The sequence below is a fragment of the Magallana gigas genome, chromosome 6, assembly GCF_963853765.1.
Source record: "Magallana gigas chromosome 6, xbMagGiga1.1, whole genome shotgun sequence".
In the NCBI taxonomy this organism is placed as follows: domain Eukaryota; kingdom Metazoa; phylum Mollusca; class Bivalvia; order Ostreida; family Ostreidae; genus Magallana; species Magallana gigas.
The window spans coordinates 24,506,028-24,518,492 of record NC_088858.1 but is presented as its reverse complement, the minus strand read 5'-3'; the positions used below and the strand labels follow the sequence as shown (position 1 = coordinate 24,518,492).

Below are 12,465 nucleotides of genomic sequence, written 5' to 3'. Positions count from 1 at the left end.
GATATGGAAAAGGGTATGTATTATTCTCTATTTAATAATTACACATGTACAAGAACTTCTCATCTTTGAAGGATGACAATGTCGATACCGTCCTGATAGTTAGTTGTACATATACGGACTAATTTTTATTTTATTTTATAAAAGACGGACAGGCTCTTTCATTCAAGTAACATTTTCGATAGTATTGTATGCGCTTTATCCTATATGGTACAAAATATATTTCTGCAGCAGTTCGTACAGGAAAAAAATCCACATATACCGCATTACATTTAAATTTTGAATATCCCCCTAAATCTGTATACAAACTACAGAGCCTTCCTTCTGAAGGAGATTAAATTACATTAGTCTCATAATGGCAAGACCAGCGAACCCTCTTAATATGAATCCAACGCCCATATAAATATAACTTTCTCGTTAGGCCAACTTTCTAAACAAAAAAATCAACACAAATTTTTATATATAAACATTTTTTTTTATTGTAATAAGTTATAATAGATGAAACCAGGGTGCACCAGAAGATCATTACATAATCTTTTATACATCAAGCTATAAGTCCTGTCGGACACATGTAAGGGTCACACACTCACACACACACACACAGACAATGATTGAATGCATATGGCACATTGCACATGAATTGGAATCATCACCAAAAGTCATAATCCGTTCATCCTAATTTTTTTTTCTCCATAAGGACAGGGTTGACCAAAAATCTTCAATGTGTGGTCCATTATCAAATCTATTTTTGGAAAAGGGGGTGTGAGTGTATCATTTCTACTTTCTTTTCTTTTTTTTTTTTATCAATTCTCATCTTATATATAAAATATGGAATACAAGAATGTCAAAATAAAAAAAAATTGCAGTTTCATCATCACCATAACAACACACACAACAATTGATATATTCTAAATTTGATCACATAATAATTTTGTGATATAACATCCAAACAAAAATGTAGAGTACAAAAAAACACCATATTAAAAAATACACTGTAATGACAGCATTGGTATCAATACATAGAACCCATTCAATATGCTGTACATCAGAACCCATGGATCGCCAATCACGAGTTACAATACTTTGCACTCTTCACTAAAAAATCTTTTTACTATCAGGATCTTTGCTTTAATATTGACAATCCAGCACCTTTGGGAATTCATAGTTATCAATATTTCATATAATTCTTCTTTTTAAAAAAAATCACTTTTGTCGCAAATTAAAAACTGTACATGTATTGAATATACTGAGACTTTCAAACAAAAAATTACAATGCTTTTTTTTCACCCTTTTGATGTCAATAACTTTTTTATTTTGAAAAAAAAAATCCACCTAGAATTCCACAATGAAATGACTAGAATACAGTTACTCTAAAAATTATACATTTTATCAAAATCATTTATATGAACTAACTGGGAGAAAAACAAGATAGTGAACATCTATCTACAAGCACACATGTGTAAACTTCAATTGTAGATATGGGGCCTCTTTTCATGTCCTTCGCTTCAGTAAAAAGAAGTACATTTCAACACATTTAGACTAATCTGTCTAATGAAGAAGAAAAAAACAACAACAAAGATCCAAATCACAACCTAATATTTTTTTTCATTTTAAATAATATAAAAAAAACACACCCTACAATTTCTATCTGGCTTGTCTAATTTTTCTTCTTCACCTCTGGAACTTTTACCTTCAATCATGCCTTCCATAGAGTCTTTGTCAATTCTACACTCAGAGTAATTAAGTTTTCACTATCAAGAACTTGCAAACTTTATTCTCTGGGAAATTTTAATTAATACATTTTAAAAATCCAAAACACTTTTTTTTTAAATAACTGGATATGTTGACAACAAACTAACATATTCTATTCATCTTGAAGTTGCATATTTTAATAAAATTTTTCTTTGCTTCAGATATGTTGTGCTAGCTAAATCTCTTATGTTCACCTTTAATGGGGGGGAGGGGGGGGGGGGATATTCAGATAGTGAAAATACAAAAAATGGTGGTCTTCAATTCCTGCCATACAACAGAATAAGAGAAAAAAAGTTTTAAGCAAGAACCATAAAGTTAAGAAATAGAAGAAAAGAATAAGCAATTTTTTTCTACAAACGGACTTGGCAAAAAAGATTAATTGGATTGCAGGTTATTTGGTTCAATATCATCCCTGATCTTTAAAAAAAAAAATGCCACATTTCAATACAACTAACCAAACCATCTCGGACATTATTCTTTTTGGCCATAGCATTAATCCGTTATTCCGTTTTGTTTGGGTTTTTTTTTGCAGTAAATGACAAAATGGCAAGCAGCAAAAATGTGTACTGGCTCGGAAAACTACCAACTACGTCTCGATGACCATTGCAGAATATGAGGGAGTTCCTTTTGTATTCAAAGAGGGGATAACCATACACAATGCTCTAATACAAAAACAGTACAATGACTAGCAAATAAATATAATCCGACAGCAATTTTTGTTTTCCAAGCTTTCATACATCATTTTTCTATTTCATGCTGAATAAATTTTAAAATAAAACTACGGTACTAAAAAAAGTCAATTTGAGGAAAAAAACACACAAGCATACTTTCGTGAATTGCATGAAAGATCATACTGAAGGACAAAGTGAAAGTGAAACTAAGAAAAGCAAAAGTGATTTCTGGTCAACAAGAATCTCTTATTAAAAGGAAGGCTAAACAGAAATACTGGACATGAGAAGATATCAATTGCATGTAATACAAGAAAACTGCATATAAGTTCTATATAGATAAAAATGTGTTGATCATTTTATTGAAAGATGGAATTTTTTAAAGAGCAAAATGAAGAAATGACTGTTTGAACCCAAATACATTACTTTAAGATGGTAAATGAAGGTAAATGAATTAACTCAGACATAAAATGAAAAGTCAGTGAGGGAGGAAAAGATTTCATTTTCAGAGTAATAGTTTGGAGATTCATTCTTAGGACTTGCTTAATTATTAAGGAATGCATGCAGCACATGGACTTTGAAAGTAAAAAAAAAAAATCCCCTCAAAACAAAACTTAAACTTTAAAAATAAGATAATCCTGTTATCTCAAAATCTAATTGATATGCTCTGGCCCCAATCAAAAAGTTAAAGCCTGTAAGACCTAACTGTGAGAATTTTTTATCGCTTGATAATACAAGTCTTTGTAAAAAGAGAATGTCCATCTAAAAATATTTCTTAAAGTTTTAATATTAAAGGAAAAATGTTAGAAAAGAAATCGTTGTCCTTTTAAAAAATCTCTTTTACTCTTACTCTAAATATTAAAAAAAAAATTTGAAGGGAAAGATTATGATATGATTAAATGGGGAGCAAAAAGCACAAAAGAAAAATAAAAGGTCTCTCTTCCTGCCATCTCCTCTCAGAATATAACCCTGGATATATGTAACGAAACATTTACCGATACACGTACTTCCTGTCATGTGATCTTTACCTAGCACCTCTTCATAAGAGAGAGAAAAAAATGTCGTACATCCGAAACAACATCCGTCCATCTAATGGTCCTCGTCAAAGTCTAGGCCTGCTGGTCAGTTGTCCCACTAGCAGTCCCGACTTTTGCTAACATGCAATTGATATGAATTTTTCTTTGTTTTCTTTTGACATGTTTTCTTGTCTATTTTTTTTTTCTCCAAGCATTATGCACACATCACCACTCTGCATCTCCCGTAGCTTTTTGAAAGACAAAGTCTTTTCCATTGAGATTCATGATTCCGTCTTTCAGATGGAACTTCCACTTGTTTTTATTTCTGTTTATCTGTTTTAAAAAAAATCAAAAGAAATAATCAATTAAGCTTAACAATGAAAATTTTACATTCAGATTAAACAACTACCAACGGTTTCTTTTTTTAATATGTAGAAAAATAATTCAAGCACAATATTTGAAAAACTAGACTCTTTCATCTCAAATGTATGAATTACAAAATCTTCAATGAAATGAAAATACATCTGTTGGTGTTTATGAGGCCATTAGCACGATTTACCAATAACAAACCCTCTATAAAAGTACAAGTTCAATGTTATATTGCAGTATGTTGTGAAATAACTTCATGTTGAATGATATAAACAAACACTCTCTAAAAGTTACATTGTGGTTTCTTGTGATATATACTGTAGACATATTTTTTTCCACGGGGTCATAATTCAACGCAATCACAATATCAATTTAATCCGCGGGTAAAAATTTACATGGATTCTTTGAATGAAAAAAAAAATCATTTGAATAATTATTATTAAATTTAGTTCTGAGCGATTTTCATTACCTAGAATTTGTCCAACTTTGGACTTAAATTGTAAGAACTCTTCACAGTGAACAGTATTTTTTTGGTTGTGCACTGGTCGGTAGTCATTAGTTAGCCGTCAAGATGTTACGACGCTGGCCAAAATCTTTATTAACTGTCAATTTATGGGTTCACGTGTTTAAATTATGAGTTGATCAGTTTTATCAATCAAAAGTCAGAGCACAAAGGGATCTAAAAATTGCAGTAAAAACACGAGTCTTAGTGTGTAGTTGTGTAGTCATTGAAAGACAGACCCGCTTGGGGCTATTTGTCGTCTGACACGTGCTGTTATCTCAAGCTGGGAGAAGTTTAAATTTCATGAAAGTAAATTTACAGAAAATTCAAATCTTTAGGAGATTAAATTATTTATTACGTGAATTCTCAATACAAATTTGTTTGACAGCTTGCATAGATAAAAACGATATACATTGGGTACACGTATATGCAAGTGTTATATAATGTAGTAACTTCTGATTATCCTTATTCATGTAATGCAATTTCAAAATTTCATTCCAAAATGCACTTTAAGTACACTGGGAAAAAATTCCACGGAAAATTTGTGCCCACGTTCATAGCGTAAATTAATACCACGCAGACAAAAGTTCGTCTACAGTAACTTAAAATAACTTCATGTTGAATGATATGAACAAACACTCTCTTTAAGTACAAATACAATGTTGTATTGAGGTTTCCTGAGAATAAACTTCAAACAACTTCATGTTGAATGATATAAACAAACACTCTTTAATCATAGGCGTCGGAACCGGAGGCTTAGCCCCCCCACTTTTTTTGCAAAGTTATACCTAACCATTAGAAACATAGCATAATAGAGGGTTCAGCCCCCCCCCCCCCCCCCCCCCCCTCCCCCACTTTTTCTCGCAGGAAAAATTATTGTTCCTAAATTTACCTTGAAAGATTGAGAAGTTGGATTCAGAAGCCTTTACCCCCCCCCCCCCCCCCCCCCCCCCCCCACGGATTAGGAATTTTATGATTTTGGAAAAAAAAAATTTGGGTAAGTTATTTTTTTTTTGGAAGTACAGTCGCACCTGCTGTTACGGCCACCTTTAATCAACGGCCACTCGCCATGAGCGACCAGTTTTAATCCCGCCCGTTTAGTTTTACACTATTTTTTAACTGATTTAAGCGGCCACCTGTCTAACGCGGCCAGCGGCCACTGTTTTTAGGTCCCGTGGCTTCAACATGCCTGTTTTCAACGGCCATTTTGTCTGTTTTGTCACATGACTTTTGAATCTGACATGTGACCCCGTATCGAAAGAAGCCAAACTTCGATAATGAGTTAATGACAAATAATTGAGTGTGTTATTTGAAGTCTGCTGAGATTTAATGTGATAATTGATTATCATAACACCTGTTTTGTGTTGTTTATATATCTACACGTACTTATATACTTCATAACAAAGTCATTGTATATGGCCAGTCTTGCGCTGAACAGCTTAACATGTGCAAAATAGCCGGTAGTATGCACTTTTTTCCTAGAAAATTTCTTTGAGATAATCAAACGGGTTCTTAATATATATAAGAATGGAATTTTGATACTTTTTTTAAAAGGGAAAACATCGGCTATCGTAGTTCAGTAAGTAGCTTTTGTACGGAAACGCTACTTCTGTTTGTTTACCGCATTTAATCCCTTGAAAATTATCATTTGGGCGTATTTAGCAGAAAATGTTTTGTTCTTAATCCCTTGATAGATAAATGGAACTAAAACGGCCATTTAGAATTAATATAAACTGTTTATTTAGCATTCCGAGCTGTGCATTCACCATCTCTGTGTACGCCGCCATTACAGATGCTATTAATAAATCTGTGCAATAGAGCCAAAATGAAAATACTCGATGTTTTTTTTTCCATTATTTTGAAACCTGGAATAAGAGGCCACCTGTCTTTAGTGGCCAGTTTGGCATTGTCCCACAGGTGGCCGCTTAAAACAGGTGCGACTGTATAGGTATAGGTACCCCCCCCCCCACGGATTAGGATTTCCATGATTTTAGGAATTACTTTTTTCTCAATATTTCTGAGGATTAGTCTAGCCCCCCCCCACTTTCAATTTGCTTCCGACGCCAGTGTTAATTGACACATTATGAACAAACAAATTGAGTGTGTACCTTGTCATACTGACACACCACCACATTGTCTGTGTCAAACAGATCGGACGGGTCCTCGTCACTCACGTCATCGTCAGAGTTCAGGGGCTCCTACAGGAAATGAAGAGGAAAAAGCAACTGTATTTAGAATTGAAAGTATGATAATAAATTATTCATTATAATGGAATTTAACATATCTGGAAAAAGAAAAATCACTACTCCTTCAACAGAATTTCTTACAAACACCTTTATATTTTATTTAATATATCACCCCCCCCCCTTCACCTTTTCGCTATTTATTTAGCCATGAAATCCCACAATGGAAATTTTAATTAATATGGGATCATTTTAATTTTTAGGAGGCTAATTTTCAAGGATCGAATGACAATTTTTCAAAGGATTGTAAGGATGTAATTTTGTATGTTTGCTACTATGTGTAATGAATAAAGACTGTGTTCTATAATCTGTTGAGGTTTTTAACTTGTGTGCAAGGGGTACTGTAAATTCGTAATTAAACGCGAGGAATTAGTATCCGCATAAAATCACGAGAAGCATCCTTCGCCGATTTTAGAATCTCGCCATTATTTTCTGAGAGTTGAAAACTAAAAGAAATAAGGAGAAAAGTTCAGCGTTCGCGATTTTATATTCTTGCGATTTGATACAAACCAGCGGGGTCGCGGAATTAAGAACTCGTGTAATATAAGGAATTTACATTACCCATAAAACCCCCCCCCCAAAATTTAGCCACCACAAATAATAATAATTTTACAGTAATTCTTGAAAGAATTTTAAAATTCATAACAATTCAGGATTCTGACTTCAGTCAATTTTCAATTAATGATTTTCCGTAACTGAAATTAATGTTTATTAAACAGAACAATGACATAAAAATATTTACATTTTTCATTGTCTTTGACTGTGGTAACAATACAAAGCAATTTTGTAATGCACGGTCCAATAAATTAAAATGATGTATTGTTTGGGTGCAAGCGGGGTTTGCATAATTAAAAAGAAACGAAAATCACTTAAATGCCAATATTCTAACATTGAATTGCTGAAAATGATATAAATATAAATAATAAGGAATCATTCTTTAAATATTATGAGGTGATAATTACGGTCGGAGCGTAGTCAAATCTATCATAAAGCCCTCGGGGCCTTATTGGATTTGACCAAACACCAACCAAAATTATCACCTCATAATATTCAAAGAATGACTCCTTATTCCTTAAATGTACCCGACATACTAATCTAATGATATACCTTCAACCTAGCTGTTATATAAATTCATTCTCATAGATTCATTTATTACCTCTTCTTCTCCCTGCTCGTCATTTTCATCCTCTTTGGCATCATCGTCATTTTCATTGTCATCGTCGTCATCATCAAAATCCTCGTCTTCTGAAGAACTGGAGTCTCCTGCTCCATCGAGCTGCAACACCTGATGTGTCTTCTGCTACAAAAATTTTGATAAACGATAAGCGATGCATATGAATATTGATTTAGATTAGACTCTTGAACTTTCTCAAAGTCTCTGTTTTTACTTTTCAATGAGAATTTTTTGTTCATAATAAGATCAATGTCACTAGCTGGTGACAGGTTTAAATTTTTATATACATTATGCATTCAACATGTTTATTACAGAACAACTGAAAGGGAAAGGGATCTGTATTTTCATGAACAAATATTTAATGCATTGTCAATGTTAAATCTTGATTAGGTTAGCAAATTATAAGCTCAACTTACATTAAATGTATATGTAATTACAACATACATGTATAGAAATGTTCAGCTGATATACATGTATTACAGTTTCACAAACAATGTTTAATGTTTTTGCTGAACAGGATAAGAACAACACAATAAGGACAGTGATCAACATAAAAAAAACAACCTTATTCTAAATTGATTATATAAACAGGAACTGAAACAGTAACACACTCAAGAAAAGAGGGGAAAGGGGGGAGGGGACTCTTACCTGTTGCTGGCCCTGGGGCTGCTGGATCATGGTGGGGATACTGGCCTGGGAGATGGTCACTTGCTGGAGTTGGGGGGCCCCTATCTGACCATGGGCACCTTGCTGGGGCAAGGCCTGGATGATAAACTGACCATTCCCTGCAGGGGGAAGCATTTATATCTATCAATTTTCATAATTAATACACAATTATAATTAACTGAATTTTATATCATTGCCATCTTTTTCGTCAAAGGGCAAGCAAAACTGTCACTTTAGTTGACGGCATATCATAGAATTATTTTAGCTTGGGACGATGACCAATTTTGCATCTCTGTAGCTAAGACAGGAGTCCTATATGAATAACTGAGCTGGTAACAGTCCACTTACCTGTGGGCTGGAGGGTGAGGCCTTGAGAGGCCAGGGCCTGCAGCTGTTGCTGGAGGACTCCCTGAGGTAATGCCATGTGTGCTGTCGCAGCTGGCTGACTCTGCAATACAAAACAACATTAAATGGTCACAAAAAAATGAAATATAGGGACCATTCCCACCATAAATTTATACACCTTTTCTGAATGGATTTAGTTCTGCAGTTTTTTTTCTCAACAAAGATAAAAATATCATGATAGGAACTCTATCAAATTGACTATATCACATGCATTTCTTTCAATGCATGAGTTATGAAAAATAGACATATAATGTCTATACTCACGATGTCTTGGCTTGCGATCTGTACAGGTACAGGCATATTCTGTGTAACCACTCCTGATGCTCCAACTACAGATTATTGAAATAAAAGTGTCAAAATCTTTATATAGCATTTTAACAAATCTACAAACAGTTTCCATTGATTTCTATTCTGTTTACAGATATGCCAATCAGTAATGCATGGATTGAGGTTCCCCTTTAGATTTCCAAAAGATTTGCGATCCACTGTATACTCACTGAACTGTTGTTTACTGGGGGCGTTCTGTACAGGTTGTGGGATGTACTGTATCGTGGAGGGGATCATGACGGACTCTGAGGGCTCAGGGCCAGAATCCAGGGCCCTTGACTGTGTTAGTTTGTTCTCCCATAACTTTAATAAAAAAAAAAAATAAACAAATCAAATCTACAACACTTCCATTTAATTTTAAAGTACTGGATTGAAAAGCAGTTTAAGGCAAAATGAAATAAAATCAATAATCAATAAAAGAAGATCCAGTTAACTACTGTTATAAGGAAATTTTGGTTTTTTTTTGCTTAATGAGATATTAACATCATTTACTAACATACAAACAACAGTGACTGCATATCCTTTACCACACACATTAATTTAACTTGCATACATACAGTGTTAACTTTACCACATGACTTTAACTTACAGACTTCACCTTACGTATAATATACAGTGTAAATGCTTTACCATATGACCTAAAACTGACCTGCTTCAGTTCCTGTAGAACTTGTTCGTCCACTCCCTCGTCGAGGAAAGCTTCCCTCACGTTGGAAATGACATCCTCTACCACCGTTTTATACAAACGGGGCTGTCAAAGGAAAAACAAAATGTGATTGGGAAAGATCATGTCTCCTTCAATGAAAGTTCCACTACGAAAAATTGACCAATGACCTAGATTCTTCATTGCCATCAAGTTGATGGCAATTAGGAATCTAGGTCAAATGGGTCAAAGGTTGATGCCATCAACCTTGACCTTTCACTTTACTAAATGCTACATAAAAGTCTCCATCTAGCATTCTTTAGAAAAACAGAAACTGTTTAAAAAAAATCATCAAAAAATAATTTGAAAATGACATTAAATATCAACTAGACAACAATGCGATGGTGACCATCTCAAAGGTCCCTGCTTAAATAATGGACAATAGGATGAAAAGCATTTCAGAGAATTATTCTTTGACCTTGGCCTATAACTTGTATGAAGTCACTGCACACCACTAATCCAAAAGCTCTGTTAATGAGAAGTAGGAGCCAAATAGGGCCAAGTGTATATGTATATGTATATGTATGCTCTGATAAAAAAATTTGTGTGATCCAATACAACCTTGACACTTGACCCACAAATATGATTCAAAGTCACTGCACACCCTTTGATTGTAGGCACTCTGTGAGTGAAGTATGAGCTAGATTGGACCAAAGGGAGAAAAAGCTATGATCTGGACAAGGATTGTTCTTAAAATTCTGCTATGACCTTCACATTTGACCTTGAAACTTGGTTCAAGGTCACTGAACACCCTTTACTCAAGAGCTTTGTTCATATGAAGTATATTGTAATTTCATTCAAAATTTGTATTGAAGCAAGTCCCTGTGCCAATTAATATCAGTAGTGAATAAATTATTTATTTATACAAATCCTGGTGAGCTAATTACTCAACTCACACAAACAAAATTGATATCTACAATACATCACATATTTAAGTACATTCAAAAGGAATGGCATTAAATACCATTATCTTACTGTGATATTCTGTACTTCCGGGATTGAATCGAAATGAATCAAAAGAATCCAGATAATATCCTCATATGGATAATGGTTAATCAATATTTAGTAATGAATTTAAATTTAAAAAAAAAATGTTTTTGGTCAAGATCAAACAAATGGTTGTGTGGGGGTGGTCTCTCAGGCATATCATTAAAGGGAACTCTCCAAGTACCTAATTCTTTCTGACTGCTCATGTCATCAATGCACTGGTACAAATGCTTTGATTGCGTTAATCACACAATGTCAAGTTCTGTGGAAAAACTTTTGTCCCACAATATTAAAATATATAAATAAAGCTGCCAATTATTTTTTTTATTTATTCTGAATTCTTATACTTTGCATCTTATTTTAATTTAGGCGGATGAATGGTTGGGGGTGGGGTGGGGTTTGGTGTATCTCTATGAAGCAATGTTTATAATTGTCCTTCATTAATCAAATTGGTTCATTATATCCTTCGATATTATTAATGGTATAAACATTACATCATCAACAAGCACCAAGTGTACAGTGTTATCAAGGACACAAGACTTTTTATCAGATAAACGGCATTGGTTTGAAAGCAGGAGCGCAAATGTATAACGGAGGAAGCTAGAGCAAACATAAATAATCTGTTGAAAATAATGACAAATTCAATATTTCTTTCAGAATTTCGTGACTCTCAGCACACCCACACACAATGTTACTATACATCAAACAGTTCTGGTCGTTGGGTACTTGATGCTTCGACTTGCATGTTCAATACATTATCTATAGTACCCAATGTTGTGACATTGAGTGTCGAAGTACAAATCAGCAGTAATACAATTTTTTCTTTCAATCTATATTTATTTATTCATTCATTAAAAAGTTATTAAACATTTACATACTTTTGCTGTACCATACAGGCTAATAATCCGAGAGTAAAATCTTTGAATCTTTTAGAAGTTAGAGAAATAATCATTTTAAACATTACAAATACACAAACATGTTCTGGTCAGTTTTAACTTTAAAAATTTGTTATTGGCTTAAATCAAAAAGGCTTTCATGTAAAGAAATTTATTTGCAATAGATAGTTATCAATGTATGGAAATGACCACTTTTTATTAATCTATTGATTTCTTTACTATTATTTTTTTAAATAATAAGACTCCTCACTTCGTCCTTGGTCAGTACTTGCGCACAGGTGATTGTGTTGATGCTCGCAAATATTATTGAGAGCAAAATTTATTTATAGATCTATTCATATACAAAAATATCAATTTTCTCCATCGTACCAACATGTAACAAAGGAAGTTTGACTTTTCGACACAAAAATCTCCCCAATCTTCGATTGAGATAAACAAGTGCGATGTAACGGCTATAACAAAGATGGATTCTTTTGTCGTCATCAGTGGAAATGGTCGATAATTATTTTTCCTTTAAAACTAACTACGTTTCATTTCAACCCAATTTTTGCATTTCAACTCACCACAGGGTTCGCGTTAGCCATACCAATGGCTATTTTTTAAGCTTAGAATGACACTATCTCCTTTTTCAACCGATGTGGACTTCTTCGAAGCCGGCGAATACTGCTGAACGTCTTGCTTATATAGCCGATATTAAACCCTTCACCCTAGAGGGGGGTATGAGAATTGACGTCACAAGTAAACCTTCGAAAATGCACGC

General features: G+C 33.8%; 1 protein-coding gene across 2 annotated transcripts; it reads right to left on the bottom strand.

Annotated features, from left to right (window-relative positions):
* Positions 1 to 782: 782 nt before the first annotated feature.
* LOC105329516 (transcription initiation factor IIA subunit 1) lies at positions 783 to 12,430 on the bottom strand. 2 transcript variants are annotated; one of them, XM_011430796.4, is made up of 9 exons: positions 12,269 to 12,430; positions 9,769 to 9,870; positions 9,290 to 9,422; positions 9,057 to 9,121; positions 8,736 to 8,835; positions 8,370 to 8,506; positions 7,704 to 7,847; positions 6,413 to 6,502; positions 783 to 3,766 (listed from the first exon to the last, which is right to left on the bottom strand). In XM_011430796.4, the coding sequence occupies exons 1-9, from the start codon at positions 12,287 to 12,289 to the stop codon at positions 3,659 to 3,661; spliced, it is 900 nt and encodes a 299-aa protein (XP_011429098.2). In that variant the 5' UTR covers positions 12,290 to 12,430; the 3' UTR covers positions 783 to 3,658. The 2 variants fall into 2 exon arrangements, with proteins under 2 accessions (XP_011429098.2, XP_011429099.2); XM_011430797.4 differs by having other exon boundaries at positions 7,704 to 7,844.
* Between the last annotated feature and the right edge of the window lie 35 nt (positions 12,431 to 12,465).

Excerpts from the sequence above, each read along its gene's own strand:
- LOC105329516 (XM_011430796.4), bottom strand. The coding sequence starts at position 12,289 with ATGGCTAACGCGAACCCTGTG. Across the intron at positions 9,871-12,268 it reads TGGCTAACGCGAACCCTGTG|CCCCGTTTGTATAAAACGGT; the intron begins GTGAGTTGAAAT and ends TTCCTTTGACAG. Across the intron at positions 8,507-8,735 it reads CCTCACCCTCCAGCCCACAG|GGAATGGTCAGTTTATCATC; the intron begins GTAAGTGGACTG and ends TTCCCCCTGCAG.